This window comes from Marmota marmota, unplaced genomic scaffold, assembly GCF_001458135.2.
Source record: "Marmota marmota marmota unplaced genomic scaffold, marMar, whole genome shotgun sequence".
NCBI lineage: Eukaryota > Metazoa > Chordata > Mammalia > Rodentia > Sciuridae > Marmota > Marmota marmota.
In genome coordinates, this window is record NW_025999962.1 from 5748361 (window position 1) to 5768735 (window position 20375).

Here is a 20375-nt window from a genome sequence, read left to right on the forward strand (position 1 = left end):
TCTGTACTTGTTTCCATATCTGTATGATGGCACTGAGCTTTTAGATTTCCTTTAGCTGTGGTATTTGATTTCCACTAAACTTCTCTGTCACTCAAATCTCAGTGTTGTGTTGCCACTCTGCTTCCCACCCTCATCATTTTACTTGAATGATTCCAAGAGTCTGACTTGTCTTCCTCAGACTCTGACCCCACCCCAAACCACTTCCCACCATTTATCTATACCTGGAAACTTTTTAATTGAGGTCCCAGACATAATTGCATACAACTGTTACTTTTAAACTCAAAGAAATAAGACACAGGTGAGAGTTGTGTTTGCTTGCTATAAGAGTGGGTACCTCAAAGACTGGAAGGATTTGATTTAAGTACAAGAAAGACATAAACTAGTGCTTAAGTTTAAATTCTTAACTCAAAACATTCCCTGGATAATAGGGAGGCTTCTAGACAACGTGAGTCCACTCCCTTCATAGACTTGGTGCCTATGTCTTTAGGGAATAGAAGGGGGGAAACTAGGAAGTAAACTGAATGAAAATAAATGTTTACACTGAGGAAGGCAAAGCATAGCATCCCTCAATATCAAGTGTGAGAGCTTTATCATTTGGGATACAAAATCCCAGGAAATAATGACTTGAGGTCTGACCTCATGCCACCTACAGATAAACTGACTTCACAAGATATTTCCATCTCTAATATGTGTGACTACTGGGGCTGGGGTTGTGGCTCAGTGGTAGAGTGCCCGCCTAGCATGCACAAGGCACTGGGTTCGATCCTCAGCACCACATAAATGTAAAATAAAGATATTGTATCCACATAAAACTTAAGAATAAATTTTTTTTTTAAATTGTGATTACTTCTTACCAAGATTATCCCCGCTCACTCTCCACACGAGTTGATCTAATAGATGATTTGATCAAGGAGCATAAATAAGGTACAGGCCAAGCGATTATTGTTCAAACATCAATGTTTAGTTGTACAACACATAAAGTCTAGCAACATTTACACAACCAGTTTAAGTGTCTGTTGGCTCGTTTTCAATTGGGAAATTTAACCAGAATGTCACCAAAAGGTTGACTGGGACTGGTATCATTTAAGAAATGGGTCGTTCTTGCATCCCCTAGGCTTGGGCCTCTTGTTCCATCAGGACTTGGTTAGAGATGGATGGCCCACAAGTCACCAGCCTTTGAGCAATTTGTGTCATGGTGGAAATTGGGAGTTGGAGGGGGAAGTAGGGTCAGGGAGTATTCTATAAAGACACTGAGTGGGGCAGTGGCAGCCGACATTCGCAAACATTCATGCATCTGATGGGGTCTTTTCCCTCCATTGGGTATTTTCCAGAGCCTACAGTGACCACCTATGGCCAGGCTAATTCATTACTCACATTAATGAGGTGGGATGGGGCAGGGGTGGGAGTAGGGGTAAGTGGGAAAAGATCCCTCTTATTGCTAAGTGTACAGAAGGGTGCTTTTTTTTTTTTCCTAGAGTGTTTAGCTTGTAGGTTTCTGAGATTTTGTGTATATTTAGCTGTTTTTGTTTTTTAGTTTGGAGATAAGGAAGTCAACTCCAGCAAATTCTCTTCAGGAAGACCACTCTTCCTAAGTGGCTGCATTATGGGGTGGGGAAGGTGTGTACCCACACTCTGGGCCACTAGTGGTGATTTTGTTTAAAAGTGATGCTAGCCCTTGTTCCCCTGGTCACCTGCAGTGACCCACCCTTCTAAATACCTTTAAGCAATGAAGGAGACACCCTTGTCCCACAGGGGCTCACACAGCTGGTCTCAATGAATCTGACAAGCAGAAAAATTGCTTTCTTGGCCCCTTAGGGAAGCCAAGAGGAGCTCATGCAGATGAATGGAGAAGGAGCCATGCCGTTTCCCTTGGAGATGGTTACAAACAGCTGGTATGGGTTGCGAGGGCAGAAGCGGCTCTTGTGAGTTTTTTTCTCCCTAGAGATGGACTGGGACCAGCTGACATAGACGATGGAGCAGGGCTGGCAAGGGCTCCATTCCACTGGGAGGAGAGGAGTGGTCTGGCTAAATGGAGGAAGCAACTGTCCTAAAGGGGCACCTGGCCCCTCCCACCTGCTGAGGACCAAGAGGGGCTGTGGCGGTGGGCTAGACAAGCACAGCACTGAAAAGGATAGCCCTGCAGCAATAACAGCTGAAGGAATGGAGGGAGAAGCAGCGCTTGAAATGGCCTTCATTCAGCAGTGGGGCAGGGGGTGGCTGGCACAGGTGGAAGGACAGTGCCCAGGAGACCTTCTCCCTGCAGGAGGGTTGAGAACGGTTGAGGGTGCGGAGACCAGCAGCTGGCAGCAGACACATAAAACAGCTTCTCCAGGGAGGCTAAGACCATGGTTTGGCGATGCCAAGCACCTCTCTCCTCTGCAGCCTCGCCAATGCCCACCTCCCTCACCCCACAATCTTCCCCTACTGGTACCAGGTACCCAGTCCCATATCTCCATACAGAACCACTCGCTGTTGGAGCCTGGGAGGCCTCTTTGGTTGACGTGAAGTAAGCTCTGGGTATAACACTGCTGCTGTTCTGTCCTGACAGGGGCCTACCCTGGAGTAACTTTATGGGCAAAGGAAGACAAAGGGCAGATTGATAAATCAGCCTCCAGGAAAGACTGAGGCTGTAGGGTTGGGGTACCAGTGACCTGGTCACCCCTCCCCTTTTTCTGGTCCACCAAGCTTGGATCTTAAGTCTCTATTTTGTTTGCCTAGCACCTGAGTGATAAGGACTGAGATTGTAAATGCTGGCATTCAGAGAGAACCAGTTGAAAACCTACTTTAGACCAGGCTGTGGGACAGGAGGTTGGATAAAGTTGTAAACAGTATTACTTGGTGGTTTTTTTCCTTTCCTAAGGCTAAATGGCTCCCTCAGCCCCAAATTTCAGCAATCTTACAGATTAAAGGAAAAAGAATAACTTATTTGTATAATAAACAGGGGGAAGTATCTGTGTTAATAAATACAGGGCTATGGGAAGGTAAGAAAAGGCTGAATGTCTGATTAGGGGTGTCACCGGGAATGTCTACAGGAGTCAGGAGGAGGGGTGTGGAGTGAGAAAGAGAAAGACAAACACAATTGCAATTCACTTTAGAACAAAAGTAAAGAACAGAGAAGAAGGAGTCAAGTAAGTCTGAGACAAAGGGAGCCACAGAGAAGCCAGCTCAACAGAGACAGAAGTCTGATGGAAAAAAGGGAAGTGTGGTCTAAATCCATCCTGGAAGCCAAACCACTGAGAAACAGTGTACATTGTACATTTTTCTGATACTTCATTGGAATTGGTTGTTCTAGAATTTAATGCCCTCACCCCTTCCCCCACAAAAAAAAAAGCTGCTTCATTTTACCAGCACATGTGTTCCTCTAATTGTCAACTGCAGAACCCCCCCCCACTTCTTTCTTTGCCTTGTGCTGCCCCACAAGTTCACGGTCAATTTTGTGTCTCGACTGGGGAAACTCTTTCCCATTTCTCCCTATGGCTCTGATTCCTCCTGTAATCTCAGATTGTACTTCAAAGTGCTTTTACTTGTGATCTTACTTTAGGGTGACCTAAAGTTACTTTTTGGTACTAGACTGGGCATAAATTCTAAATATAGAAATGAAGCTAAGTGGACTCCTCTAAAAGGAAGTGAAAAATGTCAGGGACAGGCCGGAGAGGGAGGGAGAAGGGATACATGAAGAAGGGAGGGAAAGGGGGAAAGAGAGAAAGCAGAGGCAGGAAACCAGCCTGGGAACAAAAGCCAGGTGAGCAAGGAAAAGCAGCAGTCTTTGATGGTGACGTGGTAGCTTTTGAACAGTGACCTTGACACAGACCAAAGGGTGTACTCCACTTTCAGGCACCAGTTCTTTCTGCAGGAACCCAGCTCAGACACAGTTCTGTGCTCCCTGTGAACGTCCTTTTCCTTTTCCCAGGACGTCCCCACCTTACCCAGGGCCACCCCAACTCACAGGGAAGATGCCCTGAACTCCCTCCCCCCACCACCCAGTCTAGCTCAGCCACCTGTCCTTGGAGAATTTCTGCAGCCCCAGTTTGTGGACAAGGACAGAAGTAAAAAGGAGTTTACTGTCCTGTGGGTCACCTGCTCCCAGCATCTGTGTCTAACCCTCCCAGACCTCTGGAGTGAGGTGCACAGCTTTGTTCTGGGACATGAGGAAAGAAGACATTCATGAGGATCCACACTTACAAGGGACTTTTCAGGGAAGGCAATAAAAATACCTCGTCCCTGTGCACACACGCGCGTACACGCACACACACACACCCACACTCATTTCCTCTCTCATACACACACATGCACACGCACACGCATACACATACACAATGTAGACAAGATGTTCCACAAATACCAGACAGGCCTGTGGGACAGAGCTGAAGGAAGAAGTGGCTGGAGGTGGTACTTGGGATGTGTGTGTATGGAGGAGTGGGTATGTGTGACGACACAGAAAGGGGGTCATCAGGGGTTACTGTCGTGGCTTTCCTCTGTGTCCACGCTCACCGGAGGGAGGCCTCCATTGTCATTGAGTCGCTTGGCCCTGTAAGTCTCATAGTGGATGTTGTGTGTCACTTCCTTGAGGTCCTGGAGGTGGGTCCTGAAGGACACAGGGTGAGAAAAAAAGGGGGATGAAATTAGGGGCAGCAAGAGGAGGAGATGACCCACCTCTGAGGTTAACACTTCACGTCAACAAACTGGACCCAGTGATTGGGACCCATTCCAGAAAGCCCCTTCTGAAGCCCCTTCTGCTTTGAGGCAGGAGCTGGAACTGGAACAGAAAGCTCTAGCAGACACCTGGAGTCCCAGGAAGTAGTAAATCTGAACAGATGGCCCTGGACACCAAATAGTTAAGCTGACATCCGGGTCAAAACCTGATGACAAACTCTTACCTGATGACAAAGTCTCGAAGCAGGGCAAACTCACAGTGGTTGAGGTTTTCCACTATGAACAAAACAAAAGAAAACAGGTGTCATTTCATGAATCCACATCCAGGAGGTAAACCTCTGTTTGGGTCACGGAGGCATTTAAAGAGAGCGTGGGGGCTGGGGTTGTGGCTCAGTGGCAGAGCGCTTGCCTAGCATGTGTGAGGTACTGGGTTTGATTCTCAGCACCACATCTAAACAAATAAAATAAAGGTCCATTGACAACTAAAAAATATTTTTTAAAAAAGAGCATAGGACAGGTTGTTTTATATTTTGCTTACTTCAGTGTCCTGGATTTTTTTGTGTATGTGTGGTGCTGGAGATCAAACCAGGGCCACTCTACCACTGAGCCACATCCCCAACCCAGTTCCCTGGATTTTTTTCATTGAACAGGTATTTATTAAGCATCAGGATACAACAGACAGGATACTGTTCCAGACTCTGTAGAGTAACAAGAACTGTTATTTTTCTCATTTTACAGAAGAGAAAACTAACACACAAGGAGTCTAAGAAACTTGTCAAGGCCTAAGATACAATTCCTATCCTTGGAACTTATAACTGAAAGAAAGTGATACACATAGAACAATCAAGCCATCTTTAAAAGTTGATGCTCGGTCAGGCATGGTAGCAAGCACCTATAATCCCAGCTACTCCTGAGGCTGAGGCAGGAGGATCATGAGTTTGAGGCCAGCCAGAGAAAATGAGCAAGATCCTGTCTTAAAATAAAATTAAAAGGACTGGATAATGTAGTCTGTCAGTGGTAGGGTAATTGCCTACCATGCACTCCCCCCCCACAAAATTTTTAAAAATAAAATATTTAAAAAATAAAAATCCCAAAAGTGGGTTACAGGAAAACAAGAGATAATTCAAAATAAAGGGCTGAGCTTTGGTTTGGGATCACATTATCTGAAATCCAAGAATCACCACTAAGTTCTGTGATGCCATGTGCAAGGCTATGGTTCGCTCCCCAGAACCACACACACAAAAAGTTATGTGACGCCAGGCAAGGCACTTAACTTGTCTGAGACTGCAGTGCCTCAGAAGCTTTCGTTCTGAGGCAGGAACCCCTGCCCTGCTCCCCTTGTAGGGTTATCACATCAACTGAGACCCCTGAAGCCATTCTTCGCAAACTTTCTGAATCATCATGACCTGCCTGAGGTCACATTAATTCACAACTAAATGGAAAAGGCAATATCCGGGCCGCCCTTCAGTACTCTGCCAGATCACATCCTCCTTCACATGAAACCTTCCTCTGTTTTTTCCAGTCCTTGCTAATCTGTGTTCTGAACCCCTCTGATACACCAAGTTGGTGCCCCCTGGTCAGGTACTAAATGGATCTCATTGCTTCCTACCTGTGAGCATCATCTTCTCAATTAGACTGTACACACCTTATGGACAGGATCTGATGGGCATTTGTTGTATATCACATTATCTCAGGACACAGCCCTGACCCCAGATGGCTGAACAAATGACTGGATAATTGATCAGCAGCTGGTTCTCCCAGAAAATGCATTTAATTACCTTCAATGATCCCCCAGGGAGTTTTTCTGCCGAGGACCCTCTTGCCATTCACTTGGTACTCCTTGTCACTTCCCACCACAGCGAAGGGCATGCTCTCCTGCTGGACAGGGGCAAAAACACAAACCAGACACATGTGCACAGTCATCCCCCTATGACCAGAATGTCCAAGTCAGGGCAGCAAATGGCCTTGGCTGCCTACCCTTGAGCCACACATTTATGATGCTCATTTGGTGATACTATTGATGGCAAGAGAAAGGCTCTCTCCCTTGAAAAGAGCACTGAGCTAGGAGGCAGAAGTCCTGGGTTAAACCCTGAATATACTGCATGGCCGGCTAACCTCAGGAAGTCACTTCCAGGAGTGCACTTTGTACATTTCATAGTGCTTTAAAACACATTTTGCTTGATTTGGAACAGGCTTGCAATCTAGCAACACCCACTCAAGTGTCAGCCAGACTCACTGATGCCTCATGCTGTCTCCTATGAAACCTACTGGCAGATACCCGTGTCTGCTGAACTCTCAGGCACCAGGCCCCTTCTGCTCCACAGGGTGAGTTGTACGTCTGCCAAGTGCCAGTTGTTTGTTCCCAAATGTATTTGCCTGAGGTGTACTTATTATTGTCATTGGATGAATTAACTAGTCAAGCATTGCTTAATGACAGGGTAGATTCTGAGAAATGTGTCCCTGGCTGATTGTGTTGTATAGTCGTCATAGCATGTACTTACACAAACTAAGAGACTATATCACTAGGTGATATCAATGTATGGGATGATTGTCACTTGTATCATAGTTATGCAGCACATGACTATAGGTGTAGACTGAGGTCATATGCACGTAGAGAGTTGTTTCTATAAAAATTAAGTTAAATGTTTCAGAAAGACTTTACAAATGTAAACTGCTTTGACATTAAGAGTAGACTTTGGGGGCTGGAGGTACCTCAGCTGAGGTTCAGTCCTCAGCACCTCAAGAAAAACTTCAAAAGAGTGGACTTATTCTCAGAGAAGAGGCCTTGGATCTACATGAAAAGTGTTTGATAAATATGATGTATGTTTTGTTAATTTAATTTCATAAAATATTTATTTTTAAACAGTCAAGATTTATATACCTCTTTTTAAAAAAGTGATTCCCTCATTCAAGTTGATTCTTTTTTTTCAATTAACTATCTGTTCCAACTATATCAGGTAAGGGGCTTCTGCTAGATTACCCACCCTTGATGGAGGAGGGAACTCAAAACCAAAGCAGTGAGGGTTGTGTCTCAGGTTTCAGTTGAGAATCTGAAAAAACCCAGACTAGATTCCAGGATTCTGATGCAGAATTATGGAATTGTAGAAATTTGGAATTGAGAAGAACCCTAGGAATCACACAGGCTGACAGTTTCTAAGCCAGTTCCTGAAACATGTCGTGCCCAGGGGTCTCCTTCAGGTCTTCAGCAGGTATCCTAGAAGCAGCTGGGAAGGCAGGGCTAAGTGTCAACGCAGCTTTGCTCTTAGGTTTTGTATATGGGAGTCCTGAGATTTAATTTTCTAAGAGTCAGTGGTAGAGCCCTCATCTAGCAAGTGTGAGGCACTAGGTTCGATTCTCAGTACCACATAAAAATAAATAAATAAATACATAAAATAAGGGTATCATGTTCATCTACAACTAAAAATAATTTTTTAAAAAAGGAATTCTTCTAAGGAGTGAACAAGCCAATAAGCCACTCACCTAGTCTAGCCTCTGCATTTTACTGAGGAGGAAACCCAGGCAGCGTCTGAGTAGAACCCAGATTCCCCGTGTTTCTGTTGTTTGGTGTCCCGCCTCACCACACACGGACTTTGCCAGACTTGTGGTGAAGAGGGTGCTTTTGTGTGGTCTGAGATTGGAAGGGAACCCTGGCTTTCTGGGTGCAGGGAGCCCCTCTGTGGGTTCATAGTCCTGGCCAGGACCATTGTCCTCCTTGTCCCATGTCACTTCTGGTCAGACAAGGTGGCACAGGGATATAGAGAAAAGACAGAGGAGGAAAGGTGGAAAGACAGAGGAGGCACATGACATAGGTCCCAGGGGCATTAGGAGCATCCGTGGGATGAACAGAGCCCGGATACCCACCCTGATTTTGTCGTTCTCTGTCTTATCCTCCAGATCCTCATCGAATTCCTTCTGCGGGTAGAATTCAATCCCATTTACTTCAAGCTCCTTTCGAACCTGGTGGGGAGAAGTAAGGTGGTCAAGTGTTGTCATAGAAAAAAGGGCATGTGAGTGTGAGGTAGGGGTGTGTGTGTGTGTGTGTGTGTGTGTGTGTGTGTGTGTGGTGTGTCCATGAGCACATACACGGTGTGTGTGGTGGAGTCAGAGATGCACCCAGCCTTTGATGCCAGTCCTCTCTGCACTCTGAGGCCGTGGACAGCAGGAAGATCCTACATAACGGTAATTATCACCGCCCAGCCGGAGAGGAGGAAGTCTCAGGCACACCAGTGTGCTCATCCCAGAGTCTAGGATTTGAACAAATAGCACACCTAAGTCCAAATGCCACTGGGCGGTGCTCATGGCCTGCATGCTGTATTCCTGCCCATAAGGAAGAGTGGTGAGGCTCCCTCCCCAAGCTCCTGTTTGCTTTCTTTCAAGGCCTGTTTAAGTCCCCTCCTCCAGGAGGTCATCCGGGACCTCTTCAGCATTCCGTTTGATTATAATTCTCTTAAAAGCAGCAACTATCTTTGCACTGGCTTGTACACACCCTCCTCTGCCCTCCAGGGCATCCAGCCAGTTGTAGGCGGGGTGTATAGATGACGTCACTGAGGACTAGCAGGCAGTTGACTGATTAGTCTAGTCCTTCAAGTAACCTGACTTCTCAGGAGTAAGATTTTGTGTTCGCAGACACTTGTGTATCCAGTGGTCTCCTCAGCCAGCTGTGGAGTGGAAGGCAGCAGGAGCAGCGCTGGCTTCTTGCCTTTGGTCCCCAGAACCGCCAGCCCCAGCCTTCTGAATGGTTCATTAGGTGCTGGGGGAGGAGCTGGGGGAGGAGCTGGGGGAGGACGGGTCGGGGGCGGAGGTGATGAGAGCTAGGAGATGGCTTGGACCTGGAGGAGAGCAAGGAAGTGTTGGAGGCAGGAAAAGGAGAAAGGGGGCCTTCTTACCCTCTGCTTGAATTCAGACTTCTCCTCCAGGGTCATAGTGTCAGCCTTAGCAATGACAGGGATGATGTTCACCACCTTGCTGAGGTGTTTCATGAACTCGAGATCGAGGGGTCGCAAGCTGTGGCCCAGAGAAGGCGATAGTGTCAGAACCACCTGCCATCTACCCTAGCCACTGCTACCTCTCGGGGCACCTCCTTGGGAGAGGACTGGGCTAGGAATCTGGCTGAGGCCACGAGACTGCAGCCTCTCCTCTCTGACACACCATCACTGACCATCTGCAGACTGGCCCCAATTCTTCCACCTGCACGCAGTCCCTCCCCCACCTTTCTTCCTTGTATCCATGCAAATTCTGCCTCTCCTTAGGTTGTCCCCACACACTCCTGACACCTTTTCTGACCTAAGGATTTCTTTCTCCTGGAAACATCTGTGGATGGTTGTCCCCATCCATGTGTCCTTGTGTCACGGTTACTTGTGTGTCTTATTCTGCCTGTGGGACTGCTCTTATGTATGGGCCTCCTCCCAGGTCCCAAAGTTAGTTCTGCAGGGCCCAGTTGGGGGCTTTGTCCCTCCCCTAGTCTGAAGGCTTGCTCCTCCCCAACCTGAGGCTCTGGGGCCCCAACCTGGCTTTAGTTTGCAACCTGGGGTACTCATTAAGTCAGGTTTTCAGATGGTTCCCTCTGACCGCGGATCAAGGTCTAGGGAGGGATAAAGTCAACCTTTACTGAGGTCCTGCCCGGCCCAAGGTTCTTGTTTCATATCCCTCCTTCCCCATCGCTGAACTCGGCTGAGTATGTTTTCTTCAAACACTGGGGCCTATCTTGCTGGTGCTGTTCTCAAGAACTGAACTCTGCCCCAGGACTCGTAATGAGTTATGAGACACACGCTGGTCACATAGAAGGCTGCTTGAGATACCAATAGGATCTCTGACCTCAGCCTATTCCCACACCTGACCATCTGGGGCCCACCTGCAACTCACAATCTGAGTTCCCAGCACGTTCTGCGTGCTCAGCCTTCTCTAGACTCCTAGCTCCCAGCTGGCCACCTTTCAGATGCCTCTGGCTAGGTCCCACATCCTACCAAAATATCAGCCCCAATCTAATAGCCCTGCCTCTCCCTATTTCACCCCTTTTGTTTCCCCTAGACCCCAAGCTTTATCCAAAGCAAGAATTTTTGAACTAATGAGATGCCTTCTGCTCACATATAGCAACTTCTCTGGTACAGTCATGCTGTGCTGGGATACCAGTGGGCAGTATGGAGGCAGATGATGGTCAGTTTTACCTTCCTGGTAAGAAAGTGAGACTTTCTTGTGGAAATTCTGGGAAATCCCAAGGTCATGACTGTATTCAAGTCCCTCTGGGCCCCTGAAATGGCCCTTAGCTGGTATCCAGGTATTGATTACCCAATTCAGGACAGGCTGATACAAACCAGAGTCAGGCCTAGCAGTAGAGGTGGGGGTGGTACATACGAGTGTCCAGTGGGGGAGATGAAGTAGAGGCAGCAGTGGACGCGAGTGTCAGGGATGCGCTTCTTCCTGGCGATGTTCACCTCCTCCTTCAGGAACTTCTCATACTGTTCATTGATGTACTTCTCAATGGGCTCCCAGCTGAGAGGAGAGAAAAAGTTGATGGAATGTAGCCAGGCGCAGTGGCACACACCTGTAATCCTAGTGGCTTGGGAGGCTAAGGCAGGAGGATCAAAAGTTCAAAGCCAGCCTCAGCAACAGCAAGGCCCTAAGCAACTCAGTGAGACCCTGTATCTAAATAAAATACAAAATAGGGCTGGGGATGTGGCTCAGTGGTCAAGTGCCCCTGAGTTCAATCCCCAGCACCCCCCAAAAAATAATAAATAAATGGAATGTAGCAGAAGGACAGGATCCAGGAACTCATCTTGACACAGTCAGATCACAACCCCTCACACTTACCCTGTGTCCTACCTCCCCTGGTGGGTCTAGGATATCTGCCTATTCTCCATCTGCCTACCCCCTCAAATGGCTTTCCAAGGATGATTGGCAAGGATAGAACTCCCCAGGGAACCTAGCCTCTGCCTGGACTCTAGGAACCTGCAGAACATGGAGGATGCAGATGGTTCTCAGCATGAATGAATCTGCACCATGTTCATGTCTTCCCAGCAGAGGACTTAGGGCAGAAATCTCAGAGGCAGACATATACCAGTTTTCATTGTTGATTTGGTCTCCAAAGCCCGGGGTGTCGATGACAGTCAGCTTCATTTTGACACCACCTTCCTCTATTACTGAGGGATGAATAGAAAAGGCATCAGAGAAGTCAGTCCTATAGCTGACCCCCAATGCCCTGCAGCCTATGAGCCAGGCCTCTTTTCTTCAGGACTAGTTATTGGAAAAGGTAAGTTTAGGGTCTCCCCCTCCCCGTTTCTTCCTACTTCTATGTCTAAATCCCACCTGTGCTTCACCACCCAGCTCAAGGCCCCCTTCTTTCCATCCCAGGCCCTCTCTCCCTTCCCTGGACTAGCAGTCTAAGGGGCTGGCTTTGTGGAGTTTAGTGCTTAATTCTGCTCCATCATGAGGTTTCATTCCCCAATATGCCTCATTCCTTCCCCCATCATCCACCTCTGAACAAAGCCCAGAGGGGTCCCCGCCTGGTCCTCACCATGCCCAATAGCTTTGATCTCCACCGTCTTGGGGATCTTCTCCTCCCGATTCCAGCTGGAAGCCTTGCGGCTCACCTGGGATTTGAACAGCGTGTTGACCAGCGTTGACTTGCCCAGTCCACTCTGGCCTGCAGCAAGGCAAGAGGAGGAAGACAAGGTAGGGAGAGGCCACGTCCACCTCCTGAGCTCTCAGTTCTCCCAGCTTCCAGAATTCCAAGGCTATGATCCAGGCCACTCACCAAAGGATGGAGGGGCTGAGTGGGGACAGCAGGCAGATGGGAATGCCACCCTGCTTACTGGAGAGGGCCTTGGGATTCGCCACTGGATCGTATAGTCTCTCTTTCCTGGGGCCCCAGAACCACTGGGAGAGGGGACAGCATCTGCATCTGTCTAATGTGGTGGGGTTTTGTTTTGGTTTGCTCTTTTGCTTGACTCAAGCTTTCTGTCTTTAATATACTAAAAGTAAAAGCAGAATTACTTTGCATTTCTGATGCCGCCTCATAGTGCCTAAGCACTTTCACATCTGTTAGCAAAATCTTTTTGTCAGGCCTGTAAGTCGCACAGCAGAGCTATCTTTATCCCCAGTAGAGAAGGCCCTAGAGAGATTAATCCTCTTCTGACACACAATGTGTGTAAGGCAACTTAACTAGTAAATGCAAGACCAGGGACTTGAACCCAAAAACCTAGTGGCTCCATATCCACACTTTATTCTAGCGTAGTGGTTTTTAAATTGTACTCAGGCCCTGGGTTCAATCCCAGTACAACAACAACAAAAAAGTCCTGTTGGAGATCCATGCCAGAGTGGGGACCGCAAGAGAAGGGGAAGTGGGCAGGCAGGGTCTCAGTGTCCACCTCCAGCTCCTTCACTTTGGCTCTCTCTGCACCTGTATTCCCCATGCAGTCTTGCCACAGTGTGTCCTCCAAGAAGTTCTATCACTAAAACACTTTTGGGAACCGTGGGTCTGAGCAGTGCTTCCCAACTCTAACATGCACGAGAATCACACCAGGGAGGCTTGCAACTGAAGAGCAGCATCAGCGCCCCGCCACAGATCCATGACTCAGAACCTGCAGCTTAGCTGGGCTTCCAGAAGAATCATATGGACACTAAAGTCCAGGAAGTTCTGGTCTGGAGTAAAAAGACCAGAATGGGAGGCAAGAGCCCCTAGGGTTTAGACCCACCTGTGCTGTTTTCCCTGAGTACCTTTGGAGTCAGGTTTGCCCCCGCAGCACTGCGGGGTCTTAATTTATTTACTGATAAGATGAGGAGGGAGGGAACTGCATGAGACCAATGATGGCAAGTAAGGGGCCTTCTCTCATTCCAGCTGGTCAGGGGGCAGAAGCCCCTTAGACCATTATGTTAAAATGGCTACAGCTGGGCTCAGTACTGGACATGACCCTGAGTGACCAGCAAGGTCTGCCATGGGGGAGGAGTGTCCCACATGTCTTGTACAGGGTGGACATCTCAAACTGAAAATCGGAAGTCCAAATGCTGCAAGATTTACAACTTTTTGAGTGCTGACATGATGCTCAAAAAGTTTTAGATTTTTGGAGCATTTCAGATTTTAGATTTTCAAATTAGAGACATTCAACTGGTAAAATGAACGAAATTAATCTAAGAATTTCTTTAAAGTCCCAAATTAGAACATAACTGGTTCTAAATATTTCAGATAAGGGATACACAACCTGCATTTGCTATTCTTGGTCTGGGATATTTTCTAGGATCATTTGTTCATTCAATATTGGAGTCTTTCTTTTTTCTTTTTCTTCCTTTTCTTTTTAGGTAGTACTACACAGATGAATTTTTTTGTTGTTGTTATTTTTTCTCTTTTTGTTGTTTGGGGGTTTGTTTGCTTATCTGTTTGTTTCTGTGCTGGGGATTGAACTCAGGGGTGCTCTACCACCAAGCTGCACCTCCAACCTATTTTATCATATTGAGACAGGTTCTCACTAAGTTGTCCAAACTGGCCTCAAACTTGCAATCCATCTGCCTCAGCCTCCCGAGTTGCTGAGATTGCAGGCATGGACCACCACAGCACCTAGCATTCATTAAGTATTCTTAAGTGTTGTCCTAGAATTGGAGGCCCAGCAGGGGAGGGCAGATGGCTTTCACAATCCCACTTAGACCTGGCTCAGACATCATCCCAATTCTCAAAGAGCCCTTTGTTGCAAGGGACCAAAACATAAGCACACAGTTACAATATGATAAGCACTATGAAAGAGAGAACCACCAGGTGTTATAACAGCATTATAAAGGGAATACAATCCAGTCTTTCTGGGATTAAGGAAGACAGACTTCTAGGAGTAAGCAACAATGAAGCTGAAACCTGAAAGGTGACTTTGAATGAGCCATGAGAAGCAGGAAGGGAGTTCTAGACGGAGCGAATGGCACATGCAAAGGCTCAGAGGTAGAAATGAGTGTGGCAAGTCGAGGAGAATTGTTCCACAAGAGCGAGGAGTAAGAATGCTGGGTGGGATGTGGTAAGAGATGAGTTAGAGCAGGAGTAGAATAGTGGTCTTGAGTTAGAGCAGGCCAGAATAGGAGTCTTGAGGTTAAAAGAGGGGACAGTAATGGGATGTAAGTAGCATGGGTAACTTGATGATGAATTAGAGGGAGAGACAGAACCAGAAGGACTGGTGTCACTCCAAGTGTGGCCTATGGTCTGGCTTCCCGGGTCCACAAATCATTTGTTACTGGTTCTTGACATAAGAGTTTTGTGCTACAAGGTAAATCAACTCTGTCCCTGTTTGATGTTTCACCCTGGGCCAAGTTCTTAAGCACAAACCTGAAGGTCAGCACTTTGAGTAGTACAAGTGGCCATGGCAATCCAGGTGGCAGACCTAGCTTGACTAAGGCAATAGTGGGGGATGAACAGAAGTGGGCAGACTTGGGATAGATACTTAATACAGACATATATAAATAAATATATATAGAGACATATATATATATACTCACACATATTTTAGTTATAGATGGACACAGTGCCTTTATTTTATTTATTTCTTTTTATGTGGTGCTGAGGATTAAACCCAGTGCCTCACACATGCTACTAGATAAGCGCTCTACCACTGAGCCACAGCCCAAGCCCAGACTTGGAAATATTGACCATGGAAAAGGGACAGGACTCCATGATTGATTATACTGGGGATAAGGAAGGAAAAGGGAAGAAAGAAGATGCCCAGCTCACTGTTTCAGCCCTGAGTGACCCAATGATGCTATTTAGTGACCAAATCTCTGCAAATTCCCTTTCAATTTTAAAGCTCTATGAAAGACTCGAAATAAGACCACCTTTCACCAATCCTCCCACCAGCTCTTGGAGGTGGGGAAGGGCACTAATGATTCTCCCCTGCCACAAACCTGAAAGCAGCTTGGAGTGGTGGAGAGGCTACTTGTCTGAACCCACTTGAAGGCAGAACAGGCTGGCCACCCACCCAAGCTGCCATCCCTAATGGAAGAAGGTACCCAGGCCTTTGTGGTCAGCATGGCAATATTCTCACTCCTAGAGAGAGTTCTTCCTAGAGAAGCCAGGGCTGAGGCCATTCTGGGGAGAGAAATAGGATCCTTAGTGCTACCTGCTGCCAGGCCCTCCAATGACCCCATGGCTTCATACCAACAACCATGATGTTGAAGTCAAAACCAGTCTTCATGGTCTTCTTGCGCATCTGCTCAATGATGGTGTCTATGCCAATGTAGCCCAGCAGGTTGGAGTTGATGCTGACGGGCTTCATGGGCACTGCCGGCTTAGGCCTGGGTTCAGGCACCAGCTCTGACATGGCTGTGTCCGTCCTGGTCTCTGGGAGCCCTGCAAAGCCAAGGTGGGAGGGGCAGGTGGGGTGGGTGGGAGGAAAGCAGAGGTCACATGGAAGCCACAGTATTTTTCTCTTCATATGGAGTAGTGTGGTGTGGGACTAGAAGGGACCTTAATATTACCTAGCCTGAACCTCTCAATGCATAGATGAAGAGTCAGGCCCAGAGAGGGAAGGACTTGCTGAAGAACACAGGCCAGGTCACGTGGAAAACCTGCACCAGCACTGGGTTCTCCAGCTGCTGATCACTTTCAAACACACTCCACAGCACCAAAGCACATCTGTGCATCTAAACCCAGGGCTTCTCCACATTTGGATAATATTTTATTGTGGGGGCTGGCCTGCGCCCTGTAGGATGCCTAGTGGTATCCCTGGTCTCTGCTCAATGCCAGTAGCCCACCATTTGTGACAATCAAAAATGTCTCTAAACAGTACCAAATGTCCCCTGGGGGGCATTGCCCCAGTAGAGAACCACTGACCTAAGAAGTGCCTGGGGTTTTCCAGACCCAAGTCCTGTCTTGACAAATAAAAGACAAAGACTCGAGAATCCTGCAGCCCACATCTATTGACTGTCACTGACCTCAACTATTTCATGCTTCAGAAGCAAATAGGGCCACCTTTCTCTGCAGAGAGCATCTCTTTCACCTCCCAGCCTCAATGTCCCCTCTGTTCCATAAGCTGCAAAGTAGAGGTATCTGTAGGAGCCCCAGACACCCTCCTAGCTATAGTTTAGAGTCAGTGGGTCCGGTGAGCAGGGGACGATACTCTGATGAAATCCGTCATTTGCCTAAGATAACATAGCATGGGAGAAATGTGAGGCTGAGGAAACAGCCCTTCCCCCTGGGTCTGGCAGACCCTGAGTATGTTCACACACAGCAGAAATCTGTGAGTGCCCCATCAGGCCACTGTCCACCAGGGTAGGTTCTAGAACAGAGCAACTCCATTTCCCCATCCATAAAATGGATGTGTGAGTGAAGCAGAAAGAGACTGGCTTTGCTACTGGTCAGCTTTGTGGACCTGAGCAGACCCCTGAGTCTGCTTCTTCCTCTGTAGAACAGCAAGATCATCACTAGGGCTGTGATGAGCATTGCATGAGATGTGATGCTCAGAAGCACTGAGCAGGTGCCTCAAAGTCCCAGACCCACTTTCCCCTGCCCCTTTCAAGGTCACCAGCTTACTTGGAGGAGAGATGAAGCAGTGCCTGTGAAATCACTTGTGAAAGAAGGTGCCCCAGATGCTAATTTCACAAGCACAGTTACTAGACTCCCTGCTCTCTGGCGGATACCTTCCCAGCTTTGCCATTCTAGAATTCTGTGGTTCAAAATCACCACCCTGCAGTCTCAGCCTTACAGGAAGGCCTGCTGGAGCAGCAGATGGGCAGGAGGGAGAGGGGGACAGGAGTGCCTCCCTCCCTACCCCTCAAGCCCAGTCAGGAGTCTGCTCTTGTACCCACCCCCTACCTGGTCCTTTCACTGGTACTGGCAAGACCCTCTCTCCCCACAGGAAATTGTCCCTCCCCACTTTCTCCTGTCACTCCCAAACACAGCAAGATCTGACAAAGCCTTAGGACCTCCCCAGGGCTTGGCGAAGCTCCTTCTTGCTTCCCAGGAAGGTACGCCAGCCAGGCTGCTCCAGACGGCAGCAAGATTGGCTCAGCCCTGCAGCAGCTGACTCCAAGCAGCCTGGCCCTGCTCCTCTGCTCACCCATGTGGCTCATGCCCTGAACACAGCACACCTGCATGAGGGGCCAATGCCCCATTTCTCCTGCCCAGCTGCTCACACAGGCTGGCCCTTCCCATTTCCCTCCTGTGCATCAGCTGAGCCCATTTGGCCTCTACAGTCTGTATTGTGAGACCCACTTGGTGGTAAGGTGGGGCAGGGACCAGAGGTTTTACTCCAATTACAGACCTGGTAGGTGAGCCTTAGACTTATTCATGGGAGGGGTAAGGATGCCTGTAAAGCATTTGTCCTCATGGCCTGTTCAGCCCTGGCTTGTCAACTGCAGCATCCTACGAAAGCATTCCCAAAAGACAGACCCTTATGAGAGACTGGGCTACCATATTCCCAAATTACTTCCAGGGGTACAGCAGGCCTGCTGCAGGTCTACACTGTGGGCACATCTCATATTTTACTCCTCTAGTGAGGACGTATTAGCACCCACTGTGCCCCATCCAGAGCACCTACTGGCAAGTCAGCCTCCTCCTGACCACATGCCAGTCCTAGACTATAAGCACCCACTGATCAGCTACAAGTCCTAAATATGTGCTACAGGTCACTGTGCCACAAACTTTGATGGAAGACCCTGTACCCTCTCCAACTCCTGGATAACTCCTACTTTCTATTTTCCTGTCTGATGTGGGTGTCCCTCTTCTGTGCTGTCCCTCATCTGTTCACACATGACACTCATTCATTCCATCATCCCAACCCCAACCAGGCCATTTCATATGCTGTCAACTGCAGGCCTACTTCAGCCAAGCCCTACGCTCAATGCCAAGGACACTTAAGTACACCAGGCAAGGTCATTGCCCCCAGGGGCCCACTTGTCTGGTGAGGGTGCCTAACAAAGCCACCAAGACCTCTAGGGCACCAAATAAATGTTGCTCTGGAGTTGGATTCTGTAGCTCCATCCTCTGCCCCATAGCTCTCCTGGTCGTACCAGGCCAGCTTCACATGGGCAGCTGACCCAGGCTTAAATTCTAGCAAGATGACTTCTGTAAGCCTCAGTTTTCTCCTCCGAAAAGCAGGGACAGTACATGCCTTTCCAGGTTACTGTGAAGGCTATACGAAATCATAGACAAATAAATAAAAGCAAAAACAAAATCCTGAACATAAGTTCACTGGCACCAAATATATGCTGGCTTCCACACTTCTTCAGGACAGGGCAAGGGCTGTGTCTTATTGATCTTGGTGCCTAATGTACTTAGCATTCCACAGTGAGCACCCATGAATGAATGGAAACCCCAGGGCAAAGCAGGTGTCACTTCAGGACCATCACCTTTCTCCCCCGTCAGATGCTGCCCCTGAGCAGAGCAGCTGACACTCAGCCACAGTCAAGGAGGGCAGACCTGTTAAGAGAGATCTCCTTGCCCAGCGCGCTGGCTCACGCACATAATCCCAGCGGCTTGGGAGGTTGAGGTTGGAAGACCTCGAGTTCAAACCCAGACTCAGCAATAGAGAGGCCCTAAGCAATTCAGTGGGACCCTGTCTCTAATAAAATATAAAAAGGGCTGGGGATGTTGCTCAGTGGTTAAGCACCTCTGGGTTCAATCCCTGATATCTCCACCCTCCCCTGTAACAGAAATTGAAGGAAGACCCTCCAGGGTGGGGAAGAGCTCAGGATGGGGGTCATAAGAGGATGAAGCTTAAGTATGTCATCCTGGCTAGATGGTTCTTTGGACCCCTCCTAAGATCCCAGCTCTTCCAGGGGCCCTGGAGAGGAGGGGATCCATCTGAAGCACCTCCTGCTAGGAGCCACCTGCCCCATCAGTGCTCCAGGGAGAGGCACTCTCCACCTGACTCAGCTCTGCCCCATAGAGCAGCGCCTCCATCTCCATGGCACGCACACATGCTGGTGCTTTCTTGTACAGGAAAATGATTGGCTTTGTCTTTGTCTGGCCCAGGGACCCCACCCCTCTGTTGGGAAGGTGACAGTAGGAGGAGGGGACCTTTCCAGAATAGCACCTGCCTCCCTGACTTAGAGATGCCCCCTTTTCCCTCCCAAGCTGGGGGTCTTCCCTAGTCCCCAGCAGTCTTCAAGACCCCACCTCCACCTGCAGGGGCAAGTCCAGTCCATGGGCTCCAGCCTTGGGAGTTGGGAATCACAACAGATGCCTTAATCCTTCCCATTCGCAGAAGCAAAGGGCCTCTGGGACACCCCCTGTCGCCTCCCAGAACTCAGAAGGCCAACGAGTTTCCCTGGAGACCACCAGCTGGTGCCTGTCTCAGCTGTGCCTATCTGTATTGGGGGAAGGGGACTGAAGTGTCAGCGCACAGGTCTCTTATAGGCTGGAGGTGGCCCTGGTACCTGTGCATGGTGTACATTGTGTGCGTGTCTTGGCGTGCTCCAGCGTGGGGTTTTTGTTGAGAATACGGGTCCCTGCTTGCGTGCGTGGGTCTCCGCATTCTTTGTGCTTTTTTCCGAGACTGTCTCAGTGTGTGCGTCTGTGCATGCATATGTCACCGCGCGTGGGCTCCTCGGCGCTGCAACCCTCCCACTGGTAGCACCTCTGGCCGCGCTCGGGAGGGGGGGGGCCGCACCTCCTCCCGGCGGGCGCCGGTGGCCCAGCTGGCCGCCCTACCTTTGGACATGAATCCTCCTTTGTCTCCGTTCCTCCGGGAGATGCTCAGGGCGCGGGGATGCAAGGCTGAGCGGGGCGCAGGCTCCCCTGGGCCTGTCTCTTATACACA

At 48.7% G+C, this 20375-nt stretch overlaps 1 protein-coding gene across 3 annotated transcripts in view; it reads right to left on the reverse strand.

Moving 5' to 3' along the window:
* Nucleotides 1–1416: 1416 nt before the first annotated feature.
* The window catches only part of Septin3 (septin 3), a 19184-nt gene continuing 225 nt past the window's right edge, over nt 1417–20375 (reverse strand). The window contains exons 2-12 of one of the 3 annotated variants that reach the window (XM_015501844.2): nt 20267–20359; nt 15773–15964; nt 12164–12292; nt 11708–11789; nt 11005–11142; nt 9540–9657; nt 8515–8610; nt 6432–6531; nt 4878–4929; nt 4492–4585; nt 1417–2257 (exon numbers count right to left, since the gene is read on the reverse strand). In XM_015501844.2, the coding sequence (XP_015357330.2) occupies nt 2192–2257; nt 4492–4585; nt 4878–4929; nt 6432–6531; nt 8515–8610; nt 9540–9657; nt 11005–11142; nt 11708–11789; nt 12164–12292; nt 15773–15964; nt 20267–20276 (1077 nt within the window). In that variant the 5' untranslated portion in view covers nt 20277–20359 and the 3' untranslated portion in view covers nt 1417–2191. The remainder of the gene's footprint in view (nt 2258–4491; nt 4586–4877; nt 4930–6431; nt 6532–8514; nt 8611–9539; nt 9658–11004; nt 11143–11707; nt 11790–12163; nt 12293–15772; nt 15965–20266; nt 20360–20375) is intronic. The other 2 variants (XM_048803057.1, XM_048803056.1) reach the window with 2 other exon arrangements.